The 21,889-nt window shown below is 36.3% G+C and overlaps 2 protein-coding genes across 3 annotated transcripts in view; one reads left to right on the top strand and one right to left on the bottom strand.

Annotated features, from left to right (window-relative positions):
• Positions 1–7,911: 7,911 nt before the first annotated feature.
• On the bottom strand, positions 7,912–12,544 carry LOC148845704 (cation/H(+) antiporter 15-like). Its single transcript, XM_088953459.1, has 3 exons — positions 12,064–12,544; positions 10,951–11,955; positions 7,912–9,386 (listed from the first exon to the last, which is right to left on the bottom strand). The coding sequence occupies exons 1-3, from the start codon at positions 12,298–12,300 to the stop codon at positions 8,226–8,228; spliced, it is 2,403 nt and encodes an 800-aa protein (XP_088809585.1). The 5' UTR covers positions 12,301–12,544; the 3' UTR covers positions 7,912–8,225.
• A 2,140-nt stretch (positions 12,545–14,684) lies between these two features.
• Positions 14,685–21,889, top strand: part of LOC148845705 (serine carboxypeptidase 1-like) — a 42,566-nt gene continuing 35,361 nt past the window's right edge. For both annotated transcript variants that reach the window (XM_088953666.1, XM_088953667.1), the window contains exons 1-9: positions 14,685–15,489; positions 15,584–15,729; positions 16,624–16,700; positions 16,885–17,007; positions 17,328–17,430; positions 17,514–17,551; positions 17,635–17,736; positions 17,900–17,980; positions 18,092–18,334. In XM_088953666.1, the coding sequence (XP_088809792.1) occupies positions 15,353–15,489; positions 15,584–15,729; positions 16,624–16,700; positions 16,885–17,007; positions 17,328–17,430; positions 17,514–17,551; positions 17,635–17,736; positions 17,900–17,980; positions 18,092–18,334 (1,050 nt within the window). In that variant the 5' untranslated portion in view covers positions 14,685–15,352. The remainder of the gene's footprint in view (positions 15,490–15,583; positions 15,730–16,623; positions 16,701–16,884; positions 17,008–17,327; positions 17,431–17,513; positions 17,552–17,634; positions 17,737–17,899; positions 17,981–18,091; positions 18,335–21,889) is intronic.

The following is a 21,889-nucleotide window of genomic DNA, read 5'->3' on the forward strand; positions in this document are numbered from 1 at the left end:
ACTTTATGGGCCAATCTTGCATCTGCCTACAGTCCCTGGGTTTTTATACAATGGTTTGGCCCAGGGACCACTTAGTGTAAGTGTTGGGCCCCATAGGGTCCATGTGATGGGCTCAAGGGGTTCATTGGGCTTTCCATTGAATTCGGCTAGGCCTTCTAACAGAGGCTGGGCTGAATCCATGTGATTGATGTTTAGACCAATGCTTGGGTCCCACGCCATACAAAGAAACCCAATTGGGCAGCAAGTTGGAAGACTATTGAGCACTTAATAAATATTGGGCCTAAAGCCCATTTCGATCTGGGCAGATTTGATCAATCACTTAAAGGGGCGGATCTGAGATTAGGTTAAGCCCAAAAGTTGATCTAATCGGCAGATATATTAAGAGGAATCCTAATCCAAATACAGATTTGGATAAGGGCAAATCCTAATATGATTAGGAGGCTTCTTAATCACCAAGAAACAGGAGGAAACCCTAATTTTGAATTACTTGAATTCGAACCCTAGGTTTTTTAGTAGAACACTCTTTGCATTCTTGAGATAGGATTTCAGATAACCCTAGAGAAGAAAATAGCAGTTCGTCACCTTATTCTCTATTATTCTCCTCCAGCAGCCGCCACCACCTTTTCTGCCAGTTCGAGTTCTCAGTTAGAGAAGATCAAGAAAGGTTCTTGATTGTTCATGTGGTGCTCATAGTCTTCCATCGAGTTCTTTAGAAGAACCTGGTTCGTGGGACGAACACTGCTGGTTCGGCTCCATCATCACTGTGTCATCTTCAGTGGGAGCTGATATTGGGATCTTCTTTGGGCGTGAACACCAACGTTGGGAGATACTGCTTCTCCGGATCAGGTATAATCCCTCTCTTCTCTTTTGATTCAAATATGGTTTGGTTTGGTTCAAGTGGGATCATTGAATTTTGATTCTGAAATCAGGGAATACGCTTCCCAGTTGGAAGAAAAGTAGGAAACATTTGAATTTCGCCCACCCATTCCGCAACCCTTTTGGTGTCCATACGATGGATCCTACCATTCTTTCACAAACAAATAATAATAATAATCATAGTTGTAGTGCCCATAACCATAAATTGAATTTCTTGACTTTAAGCTTTATCAAATGTTTTAAGAATTGTATTGACCAGTAGTTTAGATTGATCCTCCTTTGATCTCAATTATTTGCTTTTTGTACTTGAAAACTTTCTTCCAATGAATGCTAATGGTCTTACACAATGCAGCACTTTCTTTTTTCATCCTCCTTTGATCTCAATTATTTGCTTTTTGTACTTGAAAACTTTCTTCCAATGAATACTAATGGTCTTGCACAATGCAACACTTTCATTTTTCATCCTCCTATGATCTCAATTATTTGCTTTTTGTACTTTAAAACTTTCTTCCAATGAATGCTAATGGTCTTACACAATGCAGCACTTTCTTTTTTCAACGATAGTTCTACTTAATCTCCTACTTGACTAGAGAGGTTACAGCCCTAATCTCCCTTTTTCAACAATCTTCTCTCATGCAATGATAGGTTCGATGGTGGTAGAATCGAATGGGGATTCTCCACACAGAAGATTGTTAAAAGGGAGGAAACCTATCTAACCTACTTCATGGGTAGTTCCCCCTGTCAAGGAACTTCCTCAACACTAGCCAATGAAAATTATACACATACCTACATTAGCTCAATAACACCTCAGTCTCTCTCTTATTCTTATCATTCAATTTAAATTTTAAATTAGAGTTAAAGAATGACAAAGAAAGTGTGAGATTACTGCACACCTCAATGTAGCCTAATTGTGTTATTGTGCTTGTCTATTACTATAATGTGCACAAGATAGACAAGTTTGATATTGCAATAGCTAGAAAACTTAATGATTGACATGTGATATTATATTGTATCAATTTTATAAAAGAAATAATAATTCCCATGTTTCTAACATGGATTCTAAACACATTAGGGGGCAACCCTTTAGTCATTGCATCTGTAATCATAAATTCAATTCTTATATGCTCGGCAAATGATTTTCTGCTCTTGCTCTTTGTTCCTTATTACTAAAGTATTTTAAGTCAATATACTTAGTTTGGCTACTAATTTTGTTATTCTTCAAAAAGAATAGTTGCAAAATTGTCAAAGAACAACTTTATTGGATTATCCACATAGTTGAGCACTAAGGTGTCAAGTCTTGTAATGAAATTCTTCAACCAAATTGCATTATGCCATGGAATCATAACATCCTATGAATTTTGCTTTCATCATGAAGGATGCTCTAATATTTTGTTTGGTATTTTTCCACAACATGACTCTTTCCTCAAGCAAAAAATATACCTTAATGTCGAACTTTTGTTGTTGAGGCACTCAGCAAAATCTGAGTCCATATAACCCAACAACTCTAGTTTGTCTACCTTTTTATAAGTAAGTGGTCCTTAGTTCATTGAAAATATTTGATGACCTTTTTGGTTGTTCTCAATGTTGTTAACTTCTTGGACTATGATGAGGCTCTTGTGCATACTTGTACATAAATGAGGCTCTTGATTAAAGATGCATATATAGGGAACTTTTTCCATGTCTTTCTTTTCATATTGGTTTTTTTTGGTATTCCATACCATGCACCATTAATAACTTCCCCCTTGACCCCTTTTTTCTCCAAGTGTTGGTTGGAACAAACTAGCTAACACACTAATGAGCTAGGTTTGTAGGTAGGTATTTATGCTCAGTTTGCCTCCTTTAGTAATGGGTACTACACTTGGCGTGCAATTTGAACCTCTACAAGATCCTTTTTTTTTGTAGAATCTACAAGATCCTATTAATGTATGCCCTTTAGGATAATCGCAATGTCTTGCAAACTCTACCTCTATGGATCCTGATGCCCAAGACATAGGATGCTTCTCCCATGTATTTCATGTCAAGTTGTTCGGTAAGGAATCCTTTCGTTTGATTAAGTAGGCCAATATTTTTATTAGCTATAAGTATGCCATCCACATATAACACTAGCAAAATGAAGTTGTTCCCACTAACCTTAAGGTATATACACTAGTTAATAACATTTTCTTTCAATCCAAATGATGTTATAATATTGTGAAATTTAAAATACTATTAACGATAGGCATACTTCAAGTCATATATTGACTTGTTTAATTTACAAACTAAATGTTCATCATTTCCTTTGGTTGTGAAACCCTTTAGTTGATCCATTTATATCTCCTCTCAAGATCCCCATTCAAAAAGGTTGTTTTACATTCATCTGATGTAGTTCCATATCATAGTATGCCACTAAAACCATTATGGTTCATAATGAATCATTCTTTAAAACTAGAGAGAAGGTTTCATTATAATTCATCCCTTTCTCTATGTTATATCCTTTTGCCACAAGTCTAGCTTTGTAGGGATGCAAACAAATTGAATCGGGGTGGATTCGAATTCGATTCAATAAAAAAAAAATCAAACGATTCAAATTCAAATTCGAATCCGTCAAATTTTGTATTCAATGGTTCGAATTTGACTCAAACCTTTTCATCGAATATCTGATACAGATCCGGTTCGATTCAATTGAGCATTTTCAAATCAATATGCATTATCGACAATTTAACACACTTCTAAGCATAAATTTAACCTGTAAATTTTCACCAATTTAACTTACACTTAAAACCTGTAACATTTCAGTAATTTAACCTCTTAATTATCAACAATTTAACATGGACATCTAACACAAATTTAACATGAAAATTTCATTATTTCAATAATTTAGCCTATGGATTTTCAACAAATTAACCTTTGAATTATCAGCAATTTAAGATAAACTTCTAGCACCAAAAAAACAATTTAATATTCATACACAAAAAAAAAACAAATACACTCATACAAAAACCTAAATGGATAAACAAAATCTGACTCAAACAAACCTAAATGGCTAAACCTATTCCACATGATAAAGCTCATAGAAAAGGGAATGAAAAAAAAATGAAGATGGGGGAAGAAAGATTACTGGCGGCGTTGTTGAGTCGTGAGTGGCTGAATGTGAGGCAATCGACAACTAGCAATGGTCATGATTGAACCAAACGGGCGAATGACAAATCGACAAGTCATAACCTACAACCAGTCACCGGTGATGGCAGCAGGCAGCAACACAGTGTCATGCGGCGGCTAGGGTTCTTCGCCTTCTTCTCACTTTCACTCTTTTAGTTGTTTAGAAGTTAGAAGAAAGGAAGAGTCTATGGAATTCAGACTCCAATTTTTAGTTAATAGAAGATGGGGGAAGAAAGATTACTAGTAGCGTTGTTGAGTTGTGAATGGATGAATGCATGGCAATCGGTGACTAGCAATGGTCAAGATTGAACCAAACAAGTGAACGGCAAGTCGCACCTACAACCGATCATCGGCGATGGCGGTAGGCAGCAACACAATGTCGTGCGAAGGCTAGGGTTCTTTGCCTTCTTCTCACTTTCACTCTTTCATCTGTTTAGAAATTAAAGAGAGAGGAAGAGTCTAGGGTATTCAGACTCCACTTTTTTTGTTAATAGAAGATGAAGAAAGATTACCAGTGGCGTTGTTGAGTTGAATGGATGAATGCGAGGCAACTGGTGATTAGCAATGGTCAAGATTGAACTAAACGGGCGAACAACAAGTTGCAACCAATGACTGGTCACCAGTGATGGTGGTACGCAGCAACATAGTGTTGCGCAACGGCTAGGGTTCTTCGCCTTCTTCTCACTTTCACTCTTTTAGCTATTTAGAAGTTAGAAGAGAGGAAGAGTCTAGGGTATTTGGACTCCACTTTTTAGTTTTTATTTTTGTTAGATAGGATCTCATTTTTAAATTTACAATTTTAGACCTATTTTATTAATTAAACTACATTATATTATTTTAAAACAAAATATTAAAATGGGGTATAAATGCCATCTTATAATAATTATAAAAATAATATATATATATATATATATATATATATATATATGAAGGGTTGGATTGGATCAGATCTTTTTGGATCAAATCAAGGGGTTATTTGAATTCGGTATGAATTCCAAACGGATCCAATTTTGTGATCCGGTTTGATTCGAAAGTCCGAAGAGGGGGTATCTAAATCCGCTAATTTCGGATCGGATTGGATCAGAATCTGATCCATTTGCATCCCTATAGCTTTGTTCCTCTCTACTATACGAGTAGGGTTCCGCTTAGTTTTGAATGCCCATTTACATGAAATTGCACTTTTGTCTACTGACAACAATACAAATTCATAGACTCCATTTGTAGGCATGGAGTCTAGCTCATTCTTCATTGGCTTCTAGCCAAAGCACAAAGTTTGAACCATCCATGGCTTCTTGAAAATGTGGTGCTTCTCCTTATTCTAGAAGATCTACAAGGAGGTACCGAATCTTCAGGTTTAAAAATGCCTTCTTAAACCTCATTAATAGCCTCAAATTAGTTTTGATTTTTAGCTATCTCAATGAGTGTTACTTCCCCATGACTGGAGAGTTGTTGTTCCACTTTTCATACAAGTAAGATATAATCTATACATGCAATAGCACTTGTCCCACTTGGTTGAGCTTTAGGAAATTCTCACCCACTTTCCTCATGATCCCCTAGAAATTTAGAATTTTTGGCTTTTACCATCCTTAAGGCATTATTAGGATAGCAAAACATATATCCTTTTGACTTTTTGAAATATCCTATAAAGTATCCACTTATGGTTTTCCCAACTGTGGGTTGTATAACCTTTCTTCGGCTTTATAACCCCATATGGGTACATGTTTTAGATTGGGTTCAAATTCAATTAGGATTGATTTGAGTTTGGTTCTAATTAAGCTCAAATCGAGTTTGAACCTTGGGGTATGCTCAATTAGTTATTCAAGCTTGAGCTCGACCAATAAAAAGTTTGGCTCGATTAACACATTCATACATACATATTTTTATATTTTATATAATATACGAATATACTATATATTATAAAAAATTATATATATACAATATACAAATATATTTAATTTCGAGCTTTTGAGCCAAACTTGAGCTCATTAAATATTTAATCAAACCGAGCTCGAGCCAAAAAATATAGTTCGAGTCAAACTCAAACCTAGTAGTATTTTAGTCAAGCCGGGCCAAGACATGCCAAAGTTTAGCTCGACTCAGCAAAATTGCAAAAAAAAAAAAAAAGGAGATAGCATCAGGTTTTGCCGAAGACAATTGGGCTTCAGGGCCTTCCAACTTTTGTCATTCGAGTCTCAACTTCTATCTACCATAGCAGCCATCCAAGCTTTTCATCTCTTGCTTTCTCTTTTATTTCCCTATGTCTCTTTTTTATTTTCATATTTTCAGGTGTTTTTTTTTTTTGCTTTTCATTTGTTCTTATTCTAGTCTTTTGAGTTTTCTTTTCTTTTTTGCGCACAAGTAATAGCAAAAGGGTTTTTTCTTGTCTAATATGATTTCTAGATTTAGGATTTTTAGTATTTATAGAATTAGTCAAATTCGAATATTTAATATTTTAAATGAATTCAAATTCAATTTACATTTTTGAATATTTGATGGATATTGAATCAAATTCGAATCAGCTACTCTTTAATCGGAATCAAATACGAATATTATATGATTCAATTCAAACTCACTTTATTTACAGGACTATCTAGTAGGGGTGTTAACAGTATTTGAAAATCTGATTTCAAATTCGAGATTCAATATAATTGAATTGAATTCAAATAATTTAAATATCATAGTCGGTCGAATTCGGATATGACCTTATTCTATTCAATAAATATCTAAATTCAATTGATTATTTAATTATTATATATGATATATAACATATTTAAATATTTTATATAATTTATAAATATATTGCAATTAAATTATATAAACAATTCATATATTTATATTTTTATATAAATAAAATATTTATTTTATATACTTATTAATTACCTAAAATAATTAATCGATCAAATTGAATCAAATTAAATATTTGAATATTTAATGAAATTCGAATTTGAATGTTGCTTTTCAATATTTGTCGGATATCAAATTTTCTAATTGGATTTGAATTAGAATATTGTCTAATTTGGTTCGAATTTGATCGGTTTACATCCTATGCACTTTGGGTTTTAACAAAGTAAGGCCCACCTAGTTCAAGTACGATGAGTTCCTATTTAATTATCAATGTTTTATTAGTCAGTATTTAATAATTTAATAATTATCAATGTTTTATTAGTTACTATTTAATATTTTCTTTATCAACATTTCTAATAGTTAGTATTTAATAAATTAATTATCAACATTCTATTTACATTTTTCAGTTAATTAACACTATTGTTTTCCTATTAAAAGAAAAATTACAGTAAAATAGAAAAAATAAGATACAATGAATAATAGTTAACCAAATTATTGGTATCTATAAAAATACCAACTATCAATGAAGTATCATATAAATTATAGTTAATAATTTGAATAATCAATTTAAATTTAAAAATCTTTGTAATTAAAAAATTAAGTAACATTAATTATAATTTAAAAATCACTATTATTGACCACTACAGTAAATATTGGATATATAAGAAAGGATATATCTGCTGAATTGAATTCATTGCAAGCAAGGATTGGAGTTCTGGATCTGCTGGCCACGCGCATCCAGCTACATATCAAGAATATCGGTGTTTTAAAGTATAATCAATGCGTCATTCCTGATGTGAGTGGCCTGCAATGTGTAGTGGTCAGTTTTCTAGATCTTGTATTTGCACACTGTATATACTTGTATTTTCACACTCTTTCCAAACTAAACAGCACAAGGATTTCAAAAACACACACCTAATTAAGAAAGGGATTCTAAAAATCACTAGTGTAGCACCTCATGATTTCAATTCTGTGCAAATCAATGCAATGGAACTTTTCCTTCTAAAGCCCACCAATGCTTGAATTGTTCTCTCTCATTTAACAAACACATGCACCAAGGATTAATGGAATTAATTCTGCTGAAGGGCCAATTCCATTTTCACCCCCCTTGAATTCCATCTATGAAACACAACTTCATAGCTTTACAAACCCTTGTTTCTTGCCTGTTTTTTCTTTCCATGGCTGAATTCATCATCATCTATCTGTACCTATCCTATCCTATAGGGGGAATTGAAGGATATATCAAACTGAAACAAAAAGGAAGAAAATTTGTACAGCGCTAATTAACTGGAATATATAGTAAAGTATACATACATATCTCTGTACATCTCTTCCCTGGATCGACCAGAATAATTAAATGTTGTGCTTCATCCTACTAGTAATCCATTGTTTCTCAAGTTCAACGATTCTTGAGATCCAATCATGCCCCACACCCGGGTCTGTTGTTGCACCACCAAGACAGAAGACCCACCCTTGAAATCTGGGCTAGCAAGTACATCACCAATTCTCCCTATCTCTGGGCACTCACTCCATTCTCCAAGCCCTGGCATATTCTGCCACTCTGCATGGTGTCTCCCCACCATAACCAGGTCGTAGCAGTTCTCCATGGATCGAATAATATTGATTATCTTTGCTCCATCTTTGACTAATTCCTCTGAGAACACAAGCCTCTCACTAAGCGCAGCGTTGTGTTTCAATTCATTCAACATTTCATTATCAAGGTTCCTGCTTCTGGCACTGCTATAGATGATATGATCAGATGCAGAGAATCTAAGCACCGTGAGCCTTGTCCGTGGGTTTTCCGCCATACGCTCGGCGTATGCCAGTGCTTCTCGGTCGTCGGCGCCTCCGAAGAACAGCACGGCGACATGGTATGGTGTGTCGGACATGGGCTTAGACTGTCTCAGGTAGGAGCGATTAATGAGCAACCCCACGGAGCAGGGAGCCTTGTCAAGCACATTGCAGTTCAAGTTCCTTAGCACACAGGATGACTGCACCGACCGCTCGTAGAACCATTGCTTGTGGAAGGGCATGATTATCAGAGACGTTTTCTTCTCTAAGGCAAGCGAGCATACATCATCATGCATTGTCAAGTAGGGTGCAATCCCCACGTAGGAATGTACACTCACCATGTCTAGGTTGTTTTGCTCAAAGGATTTGAAGTCTTTGAAGATGCGCTCGGAGGGGCTAGACCTTGAGGCCTCCTTCTTGCGCGGCCGGTAGGCGACGAGCAGGGACGAGGCGCGGCCGATGAGCTTGACAAGGTGGAGAACATAGACACCTATGGGGCTTTCCTTGGTTGGATTGGAGGCCTCAAGGAGGTTGATGATGGCGCGAACATTTTCATGACAATGGACGCAGGCAAGTATTCGGAGTTCTGCATCGCGTTCGTTGTGCAGGATGGTCCTTCTCTTGTAGGCTGTGTATCTCTTGGAAGGGTCATAGAGAAACCCTACAAGGGGTGACACGACCCCTGTTATAAGCACCACTGAAATAATCAAAATGGCGAAAGATTGATCGCTTAATACCTGCAAATGATCAACATATATGTCTAAATATTAATTAATTAGAGACATATAGTATTCCAAAAGCTACAGAAGATGTTAGCTTAAATTTGTAGCTCTTGTTTGTTTCATTGTATAAGGGAAGCGAAATGTTTTTTCTATTTGAAAAATTTCGGTTATCTTTCAGCCCCTTTCAGATGGTGACCGATGCAGATGCGCCCCGCCCAAAGAATTGATTATTTATCTCCTCTTTTCATTTGTTGGAGTAAAATTACAGACTGATGTAATGGCCGGATGAAGAAGTGAGATAATCTCATGCACAATTAGCTTTCTCTTGGTACGTACACAATTTTTTTTTAGCACAGGGAAACAAACAAACTGATTGATGGAAACACTTTTGAACCTCCGTTTTGAGTGTTAAATCTACAGTTAATTAACGGTGATTGACTTCTACATACTGATCCTGATCCTGCTCATGAGGCTCTACCTGGGGAACTTTTTATTTTGAAGAAGAGAAAGAAGGAAACAGTCAAGGAGAGAGTCAACTAATCTCATGCACAATTAGCTTTCCCTTGGTACCCATTTATTTTGAGTACAAGGAAACAAGCAAACTGATTTGTGGAAAGTGGAAACACTTTGAACCTAAGGGATTCCAAAACCAATTTGGACGGATTGGATGGACCAACAAGATATATTGGATTGGACCTGGTCTGTCCATAACAAATTTATATTGGATTGGGTTGGATTAAGCTAATATCTGATGTATAAGATAAGAATATGTGTGCCAATGGATTGGGTTAGGGTTGAAATCAATCTAAATCAAAATGAGTTTAAACAGATTGGACGGTCTAGACATTGAATTAGACCGATCCAAATTGGTCCAAAACATTTATTGGATTGGATTAGACCTGGTCCATTTATAATGGACTCACATTGGACCGGATCTGACCAATTGACACCCCTATATGAACCTCCATTAGTTTTGAGTGTCAAATGTACTGTTAGTGGTAATTAACTTCTACATATCAAATGTTCCTGCAGAAGCTCTATCTGGGGTACCATTTAATTATTTTGAAGAAGAGAAAAAAAAGGAAAAAATCAAAAGGAGAAAGGAGTGAGCTAATCTCATGCGCAACTAGCTAGCTTTCCCTTGGTTTACCAAAACCAAAAAAAAAAAAAAAAAAGAAAAAAGAAAACTTTCCCTTGGTACCCATTTTGTTTTGAGCACAAGGAAACAACTAAACTGATTTATGGAAGCACTTTTGAACCTTCATTTTGACTTTGAGGCTGCGGTTGGAAGCGGTGTAAAATATTATTGAAGTAAAAGTCCATCAATGACGTTTCATACCGAACCGCTTGAAAATGTGAATCATTGAGCATAGAAAAATATAGTTTTTACATCGACGATGTAAAACCTTATGACAAGTGATGTTTTACATTGATTTACGATATAAAATTCCACTCCATTCAAATGCCGATAAATCTGAATCAGAGTGAAATTTTATATCGATCTTGATTTACATTCCACACTGGGTACTACTTATTTTGAAGAAGAGAAAGAATGAGAGGGGGAGAAGAGTGAGCTTACTTTAACGTCCATCCACGCATTAAATATGGCGACTTCAACTATGCCCTTGGAGTTCATAATGAGAGCAAGTGAGAAAGCATCACGAAACGGCATCTTGTAGTAGAGAGGAGGCAATATGGTTCCTATGATCTTTCCCACAAACGCCACAAACACTATCGACTGTATGATCCACATATTCTTCAGCTTCTTTATGGCATAAACATTAGTCCTCAACCCACAAATGGTGAAGAACATGGGCACAAGCAGCACCGACACAAAGCAATCCAGCTTCTCTGCTAATGCATCTCCGAGGGGAGGTCCGTTCGGTATAACCAGGCCTAGCAGGAAGGACGTCAACAAAGCATGCTGTCCGATGAACTCTCCGATGTATCCAAACCCCATCACAGCGGTAAGAAACGCAAATATGTAGATCTCTTTCACAGTTTTCCCTTCTGGGGTGTTTCGGATTGTCCACAGCGCTACCGGGCGGATGGCAAACAGAATCACCAGAATCAACGTCACGTTGGATAACACCGAGTAGATCGATGTGGATACAGACTTGGTGGTGGCGATCCTTTCCGCAAACCTGAATGTCCTGAACGTCCAGCTGCATATGTCACAGATGATCGAAGAAGACGTAGCTATGCGACCCACCTCGGAGTTGTGGATGTTGAGCTCTGCGAGGAAGATGGCAATAACTGGGAAGGGAGACATGGAGAGAGTTGCTGCAATGTGAGTAAGCAACAGTTGTAAATCATCGTCCATGGCTATGAAAACCTTGAGGATCAAAGCTGTACTCCCGGCCATTGCGTAAGGAACCAGGAAACCTAATATGCCTATGGCAAAGGCCAGTCTTCCTGATCTCAGTACTCTGCCTGGGTCCATTTTGATTCCGATTTGGAAGATGAAGAGCACGAAGCCGAAAACTGAGAGGGTGTCGAGAACGGTTTTGCCCACCGTCGGGAACAACGCTTCTGCAAACCCCGGGCTTTTCCCAAGAACTGAAGGACCTAATATTATACCACCCTGCCGGATAGGAAACCATCGATCACCACAGATACAACAAATAATTAATTCAAAGCGGAACAGAAATGAAAGCTTGACTATAATCATGTTGAGGAGGAGGGAGCTTACGAGTATCTGAGAAACGATCATGGGTTGTCCCAGAGGCTTGAGTATGATGTAAATGCCGTGACTTATTGTTGAAATTAGAGAGAGCTGCGTCATTAGGAGAGGTGTTGAGAAATGCAGAGGGTTATCACCTAGCCATATGCCTCTTGATGTAATCCTATCGGAAAAATGACACACATATTTCTCAGCAAATTCTTCGTTTCTTGGGTCGTCGTCGCCACCAGAAATTGATTTCTCCATGGCTGATCGAATTCCAAGTTATCTTTTCATCGTCAGATAGTTCAGAAGGAAAAGCCAAAAGGGGATACAGAGGAGGGAGACAGAGGCAAACAGAGAGAGAGAGAGAGAATCACAGGATTGAGAGGTGGATGGACATGCGAGAGAATTGGGAAGGACAGCTGCAACTAGGGACATATGGACGACATTGGAGAGTGGAGCCAATGGAGGAGGAGAAAGGAGAGAAGCCTCCCACGCAAATTCTCTCAACCAAGACATTCGGTTTCTCGTATAATATTTAGAGTACTTAGCCAAATATCAGATATTGTAATAAAACTAAGGCTCATACAAATATGAACAATACGACTACATACAAAACTAGTCTAACGTCAATACAATACAAATAAAAATATAAGGTTTTGCACTCTAAGTATTTGTATTGTATTCGTACTCCTTTCCAACTTGAGTCTAACGTCAATTAAGAATGCGAAATTCCAGTTTGTAAGTTAAGCCATATTGATAAACCAAGCAGTGCAAAATTCCACAAATTTGAAAATCCACAACTCACTCAACACAAACATCATCATTGGGTGGATGTTAGAAAGTTACTTAGGCTCAGTTTGGAAAGAGTACAACAAATATGTACAATACAATTACGTATAAAATAATACAAAATACAAGGTTTTGCCTTTTACATACCCCTTCCAAACTGAGCCTTAATGTTGTTTTGCCCTCTACATACTCCTTCCAAGCTGAGCCTTAATGTTACCACGAGGGTTGAGGAACTGCTAAGTGTACCCTGGTTTTCAAACTATTTAGATATATCTTGTAAGATACCAGCCTTATCACACAAAGAGGCCCTCTGTACGTTAAAAGTAAACTTTTAGGGCAGTTTATATTGATTACAAGTATATGTATTTTGTATATGGCAATTTTAGATAATGATGATGATGATAATAATATTATGTTTTCAAAAATTATTAATAAATTCTTTTATATTTTTGTGTATAAAACTAATTTTTATTGGTTATTCTTATTTTTGTTTGATGTGATGAATGTATGATATTAGAGATGTGTCCAAATATTTTCTACATTAAGAATTGCAGATCTTGCTCAAAAAGTTAAGACATTGATCCACTGCCAATAGAAAAATAATTTCGTTTCTTGTTTGGTTTTAAATTTTGTATTTTATTTGTATAATCAGTCAAAAAATTCTTCTTTAATTATTACATTCGTTTTTCTTTAATATGGTATATGTGAAATGTTATAGATATGCCCACATGTTTTTTTACACAAATTATGTTTTTTTTTTGTAATTTATTTTATGTTTTTATCTTTTTTTTCCAATTTTATTTTTTAATTATGACATTAAGGGATGACATATTTGACATGAAAGGTTGAATTGTTGACCTATCGTCAAATTGGAAAATAGTTTCATAGGTTAATTTTAAATTCTGTGTTTCATTTTCAGCATCAATAAAAAAAATTCTTGTTTATCATACTTGTTTTTATTTCTTTTTTGTACTTTTTATTCGATGACTATATACCGTTAGAGATGTGCCCAAATTTCTATAAAATAGGGAAAGCCGCAATTGCATTTTTTGTGTCAATTTTAAATTTCATATTTATGATACTTATTTTTCTTTAATATAATTTATATAAAATATTAGTGAATTTCTGCATGTTTTATTTTTTGTATTTTTATCTTTTTTTTTATGGTTTGTTATTTAATTCTAATATCAAGAGTAGACATATTTGACCTAAAAGGTTGATCTATTGACTTGTTACTATATAGAAAAACAATTTCATTTTTAGGTCAATTTTAAATTTCGTATTTCATTTCCAATATCAGTAAAAGCAATTATTATTTATTACACTTATTCTTCTTTAATATGATTATTAATATAAAATATTAGAGATGTGCTCAAGTTTATTTATATATATTTTACTTTCTTGTATTTATTTATATTTTAAACAATTTATTATTTAATTATGATTTCTTGGGTTGATCAATTTGACCGAGATGGTTGAATTGCTTAATCGCATAAGAAACATTCTTGCATGGTCCTCCTACAAATATGATATCATTGCAAAAACTTTGCTCACATAGCATTGAAAATATTTTACGTATATGTAAGCTAAATTCATGGAAGATGCTCCCCATTATCCGATTGGATTCCCATGTTCAGAGTGTAAGTAGTAGTTTTGCTTAGAGAGCATTGTTTGGTAGTGATTCTCAATGGCCAATTATTTTGTATTGGAGTTATTATTCAAGTCCCCATGTTTGAAATTAAAAATTAGGAAATCATAAAAAAGGTGAGTACTGATTTCAAAAATCGATTTTTTGTCGATTTCCTAAAAATCATCAAAATAACAGAAATTCCAACGCCAATCACTACCAAACAATTGTACAGGAATGTAGTGATTTTGAAGAAATCATCATGGATGACCAACATACCATAAAACGGAATTGTACAGGAATGTAGTGCCCTGATTTCATGGCACTTTTATCCTCAGATGTGAGAATTGCAGAGATCGATGGACACTACTTCCCTAGCTTCCAAAGTAAGAGCATCGATGTGGACGTTATCCAATAAGAGAAAAAAAGAAAAAAAAAAAAATAAAGCAACTCAGTGCTCTATTTTCCTGTTCTGTTTCAAATAAATTCCGCATGACGTTTGTTTCATTATAATTATGTTATCCCACGCCGTCCTTGTGGATACTTTTCCACACTTTACCTTTGCACGCAAGACGCACCAAATTGGAGCGGATGACTGGATGAGGACCCAAACCCCATTATCAGCACTGAAGGTGCTTTGTTTCTGTTGCTTCAAAGTTCAGACTTCAGAGTGGTGCTCTGCAGCTTTGTTTTGGTCGGAAATTGCCTCTGAGGGTTCATTGATGACCTTAAATCTCTTGATCTTTCACATCAAATTGCCTCTTCTTCACTTTTCAGCAACCATCTGCTGAACCGATCATCGGTCATCGGTCTGTATCTACATAAACTGTCTATATTCTCTGAACCACCAATTATGCAGTAGTTTTGTTTTTTCCCCTCTTTGACTCGGCCACGGCTATGGATAAAGTCTTCCTCTGTCTTTTGTTAGCTCAGACGTTTGTGAGGTTTGCATTCATTAATGCAGCTCCTGAAAGTGCTCTCATCTTAGATCTTCCTGGTTTTAGCGGCACTTTTCCTTCCAAGCACTATTCTGGGTATGAGCACATTACTTCACCTGTTTTGTTTTATTGAGTTTGAAATTACTTATGTGTTTTGTTTTTTTGAGTTTGTCTGACCTGGGTTTTGAAGGTATATAACAATTGATGAGAGTCATGGCAAAAATCTGTTCTACTACTTTGTCGTTTCGGAAAGGAATCCATCTGAGGACCCTGTTGTTTTGTGGCTTAATGGTGGACCGGGTTGCTCTAGCTTTGATGGATTTATTTATGAACACGGTAATCATTATTTTACAGTCTTATTGTTTTCTAGTAATTGTTGAAGCTGTACCACTGTTTATCTGTCAAATGTGAAGGAGTTTGATGCCAAATAAGCAATTCCTCTGTCCATCGAGTCATTCATATTCCTAAGTTTTTGAAGGCTGTTCTGTTGATTCAGGAAAATTGGTGAAACTCCCTTTTACTGTTTAAGTCTTCATAGTTTGATGATGACACATGAAGAAAACAAATTTCTGATTGCAATTATTTATTTGCGAATAAGCTATATTTGGTTTTGCTTTTGGGCTGCGTAATCCAAATCTCATTTCGCATAGCTGAGGCATGCTGAGAATTTCCTTAAACTGGAACCTGGAAATTATTTGGCTGGTTTGGTTTACCCACCTGATTATGTTCTTTTAGGCTCAGTTTGGAAAGAGTACAAATGCAAATATGTGTAGTGTAAATACATACAAAATACATGGTTTTGCACTCTACATACAAGGTTCAAAATTTCGTCACGTATCGGCCGATACGTATCATATTGGGGCCCCTCCAATACGCCCCTACACAAGATGTTTCAGGGTCCCATCTATTTCAGTGGGTAGACGAGCCTTAAACCAATCCCCCCTGAACAAGTTTCGAAGAAAAAAACTAAAAAAAAGAAGAGCGAGCCAAGGTACAGCCCAATATGCCTCTACCGGCGTACCGGGCTGTATCAATATTTTGAACCTTGTCTACATATATGTATTTGTACTCATTCCAAACTGAGACTTAGAGGTGGGGAATTGAAAACTTATCTCTTCTCCTTTTATTTTACTTATCCTGTGGTCAAGTGCCAAGCATTTACTGGGTGAATCGAGGTTGTTGGATTGTGAACAGATCTGACTTGCAACAGTCTATGCTCCAATTTTGCAGGGCCATTCAATTTTGAAGCAGGAAGTACTCCTAGAAGTCTTCCAAAACTCCATCTCAATCCATACAGCTGGTCAAAGGTTTAAAAATTTTGTATTTATTGGGACTAATCTCATTGTTATCTTGTTTCATGAAACTGTCAGATATTGGAAAGTGCTCCATGCTTGGTTTTGATGATATGGAAAGAGAAGAACCCATCTTTTAGGAAAATTTCCCCTATGTAACAATTCAAGCCTTTTTTTTCTTCTCATGGATGAATTTCAGGTTTCCAATATTATATATTTGGAATCTCCTGCTGGTGTTGGATTCTCTTACTCAAAGAATGAGTCTGACTACAAAACAGGAGACCTAAAGACTGCATCTGATACACACACATTTCTCCTCAAGGTACTATGCTAGCACAATGGTGAAGCTTTAGTAACAAAGATGAATGTGTTGTGCCCTTGGGGTGGAGGGGGGGGGGGTAGATAGTGTCCATATTCTTCAAAATTTATAAAAATAGTTGACAAAATATAGATATTAGAAATAATGGGTGGTTGATTTTGTAAACACTTTTTACTGATATAAATCATACATAGCCTTGTCATTGTATCCTATATGGTTTGAGCATGTCAAATGCTTCTATCCATACGCATATTTCACACCTTTACTGCATATTAACATGGTGTATGTCTAAAATGTACTAATTTCTCCAACTTGGTCTGCAGTGGTTTGGACAATACCCAGAATTCCTCTCTAACCCATTTTTTATTGCTGGTGAATCATATGCTGGAGTTTATGTGCCAACTCTTGCTTCTGAAGTTGTGAAAGGTATGTTGTGCTTTTAAGCTGATTTTGTGAACTGCTTACATTTTAGAATAGAAACTTCTTGCATAACTTTGTCACTCTTGCAGGAATTAACAGTGGATCAGAGCCCATTCTCAACTTCAAGGTATGGCGTTCTTGCCCACCACACATCTTAGTTTGTAATTTAACGATGGCTTAGTCACCTTGATTGGGTTTCATTTGATACAGGGTTACATGGTGGGAAATGGGGTTTGCGATAGTGAATTTGATGGAAACGCTCTTGTACCATTTGCACATGGGATGGGCCTAATCTCAGATGATTTGTATAAGGTGGGTTGAACAACCATTTCAGTCTACTATCAGTATATGCTTTTCTGTTCACCTTCAGAACTATATTTAACCTATTAAAGTAGTTTATGGTGAAGTTCCTTGTTCAAACTTTATATCCTTCTTTTAAAGTATTATTAGATCATTCCTGGTAAAATTTTTGCAGGAAGCAACAGATGCCTGTCAAGGAAACTACTGGGATCAGGTTAATGCAAGCTGTCAAGACAAGCTTGATGAAATTGACAAGGTAAGGTGTCCAAGTTTACAGTTGTGAAAAATCTTCCATGAGCTCAAAACTCCATTTTCTTTCCTTGAGTGTTAAGGGTTTTTAATGGCATAATTCCTCATTTACATCCAGGATATTGGTGATTTAAACATCTACGACATCCTTGAGCCCTGTTATCACAGCCCAGAGACAACAGATAATGCAGCTGGTAACATCAGGTTACCATCTAGCTTCAGGAAATTAGGTGAGACTGAGATACCTCTTGCTGTGAGGAAAAGGATGTTTGGTCGTGCTTGGCCACTTAGAGCTCCTGTGAGAGATGGTTATGTTCCAACATGGCCGCAACTGATGAACAGTGGAAGTGTTCCATGCACTGTAAGCTTCTCAAACTAAATTCCTCTTGGTTTCTTGAACATTTATGAGACTGTAGTTCTTCCAAATCACTAGAATGTAGTCAAAATTAAGAAGGGGATCCCAAGATATAAATGGTGTTCTTCACTTCTGCCTTATTCTTTTAGTTATTTAGCACAACATTGCAAGTAAAAAACATGTAGTTGATGCACTTGATGCATGCTTTTATAAGAGTTGTAAGAATCCATAAAGTGCTAAACCAGATTATCGAACTTTTACTTCACTTACCATTTGCAATTTATTCTGCAGCATATATACAATTGTCATTATTGAAGTTAATTTTGCTAGTTGTCTTTTTTTTTTCTTTTCTTTTTGTTAGCGTAGGGGTATTTCTGTCTTTATACCTTGATTGATGTTGCTGATCTGTAATGTTGTGTTGAAACATGTGCTCTTAACTTAAGTAAGGGCACATAGGTCTTTTCAGCTATGTTTTAATAATAATATAAATACTTATTGGCCGACTGGGAGAAGTCAAGTTGACTCTTTCAGTTCGAACCAGCATTCTCTCTTCTCTCTTTCTTTCTCTCTTTCTTTATCACTCTTTCTTCTTCTACATAACTGAACTCAGTCAAGCCGAATTCTAAGGCAAACCTGAATTATAACATGGTATCAGAGCAAGGTTAAATCTGCCTAAATTTCTGCTTGCCTAGGGTTCATTCTCTGCGCACCCTATCTAGGGTTTTCTTCTTTTTTTTTTTTTTTTTTTTTTTTTTTTTCTGTGTTCGATTGGAGATAAGGGAAAAGGGCTGAAAAGGAGTGATCACCCTCTTCCTTTAGGGGGTCTCTATGCCTCCAGTCAGGTCGTATGTGGTTGGTTGCTGTGATTTCTGAGACCGCTCTCTCCTAGTAGAGGAAGAATAGAGGGCCAAAGTATGGGATTAACCTGTGCCCTTGGGGATAGAGGTAGCGAGATCCAAGTATGGGATTAACCTGTGCCAGAGGAAGTATGTGCTTGATTTGCTAGAAGAAACAGGCTTGTTGGGTGCCAAACCAGCTGAAACACCCATGGACACAAATACCAAGCTAAGCAGTGATATGGGTGAAGTGTTTGAAGACCCTGACAGATACCGACGACTTCTGGGCAAATTGAACTACCTAACCATTACCAGACCAGGCATCTCATTTGCAGTTAGTGTGGTAAGCCAGTTCATGCAAAAACCTTTGATTCCTCATTGGAATGCAGTTCTGAGAATTGTGAAGTATCTAAAAGGGGCCCCGGGTCGCGGTTTGATATACAAGAGTGGGGGAAAACTTGAAATAGAAGGGTATTCTGATGCTGATTGGGCCGGTTCTATGTTTGATAGGCAGTCTACTACAGGCTATTGCACGTTTCTGGGAGGTAACCTGGTGACATGGAAAAGTAAGAAGCAGACGGTTGTGGCAAGAAGTGGTGCAGAAGCAGAATATAGGGCTATGGCGCGTACCGCTTGTGAATTAGTGTGGCTAAGGAACCTTCTACAGGAAGTAGGGTACAACATTAACACCAATGAAGATCTATTGTGATAATTAGGCTGCAGTTCATATCTCCTCTAATCTAGTGTTTCATGAAAGAACCAAGCACATTGAGGTTGACTGTCACTTTGTGAGGGAGAAGGTGTTGAATGGAGAACTAGACACTACACATGTTAATACAGGAAATCAGTGGGCTGACTTATTTACAAAAGGCTTGAGTCGGGGAAGAGTGGACTACATATGTAACAAGCTGGGAGTATATGATATATACTCACCAGCTTGAGGGGGAGTGTTAGCGTAGGGGTATTTCTGTCTTTATACCTTGATTGATGTTGCTGATTTGTAATGTTGTGTTGAAACATGTGCTCTTAACTTAAGTAAGGGCACATAGGTCTTTTCAGCTATGTTTTAATAATAATATAAATACTTACTGGCCGACTGGGAGAAGTCAAGTTGACTCTTTCAGTTCGAACCAGCATTCTCTCTTCTTTCTTTCTCTCTTTCTCTCTTTCTTTATCACTCTTTCTTCTTCTACATAACTGAATTCAGTCAGGCCGAACTCTAAGGCAAACCTGAATTATAACACTTTTCTTTTACTTTTTTTTTTCTGAAAAATACTTTACAATTACTATTTTTATCTTTAAGACACTTTCCCATGCCATTATTTAATGTTTCAATACTTGGAATCTCATTTGACAAGCATCCATATTATCTTTTCAATCAATGGAAAAGCTATCTTTTGTTTGTACCTGATGCAAGGCTGGTATGACAAGGGATAAGACTAAAGGGTAATGATGGGCTTGGTTTAGGGATGATTTTAAAACTAAAGAAAGGATTTATAAGGGGTTACAAAGGTTTTGGTTCAAAGCACTAAAAATTGTTTTGCATAGGATGCTTGAAAAGAGAAAATTCAAAAAGTTATTGTAGGGATAGATTTTTTTTTAATGAAACATTGTGGTGATGTTTAAAATGATGGGATTGCATTGATTGATTTAACTTGAAGGCATTCTGGGTAGGTTTTGAAGAAGAAAGGACAAAAAGATTCCATTCATGAGAGAAAGTGCTACATTTTCAAAAACTAGGGTTCTGGATGGAGTGTTGGGATGAACTTTTGTAGGTTGAAAGGAGATGAAGAAGGCCTATAAAGAGGCAACCTAATGTGAGAGCACTTGAAGATGGTCTGGCACAAAATAACATAGATGACTGGAATGAGAAAATTTGGGATTTGATGCAACAGAAGAGAAACATAGTTAAATCGATTTTCCTTTGGGATGTCTAATGAACTCCTTTGGTGAAGAATTTGGGGGTTGTTGAGAATCAGGGAAAACCTAGCTGAATCAATATCATTCACCACTCTCAGCAGAAGTTATAATAACTCAAATAAACTTAATTCTTTGACACCTAAAGCATTCTATACATATTTATAGACTATAGATCAATAAAAGTCCTAATAGAACTAAGAAACAAAAAATTACATAAGTGCTACCATCCTGCTTTGACTCAAAGAAGTAACCCCCCCAAACCAATGTTGCATGGACCAGTTTTTTCAACCATTGTTGACCCAGCCATCTGGACTGGTGACCCGTTCACAATACTTGTTTGGGTCAACATCTAACTGCTATTTTACAAAAGACCATTGACTTGAACAATACCTAAGTGGTTGAATCGTTGACCCATCCATCTGGTTACTGGGTTCTTGTATTAGATTTTTTTTTTTTTTGAATTTTTATGTTGATGACATCATGGGTTGTTGACCTGTTGGCCTAGAGAGGAGAAAGGTTCAAGTTCCAGGTGGGATTTTAAAATAATAGCATGGACACAGACGTGGATCAGAGTTGTACATGTGTCTCTGATTCAGCAGGATGAGAAACAAGGACTCACAGACAGTCAGACTATAAAAAAGTATAAACTATTAAAATAGTTCATATTTACCATTACATATCTATAGAAAAAGGATTAGAAGTTTATCTATGTTGCTTAATATTGAGAATAAGCTAGTTTTTGATAATGGGTATTTATCATGTTTTGTTTATGGTCTGTTATTTCTTTATAGTTCTTTTATCTCTA

The sequence above is a fragment of the Nelumbo lutea genome, chromosome 7 (assembly GCF_056320005.1).
Source record: "Nelumbo lutea isolate HS-2025 chromosome 7, American lotus-T2T, whole genome shotgun sequence".
NCBI classification, from domain to species: Eukaryota; Viridiplantae; Streptophyta; class Magnoliopsida; order Proteales; family Nelumbonaceae; genus Nelumbo; species Nelumbo lutea.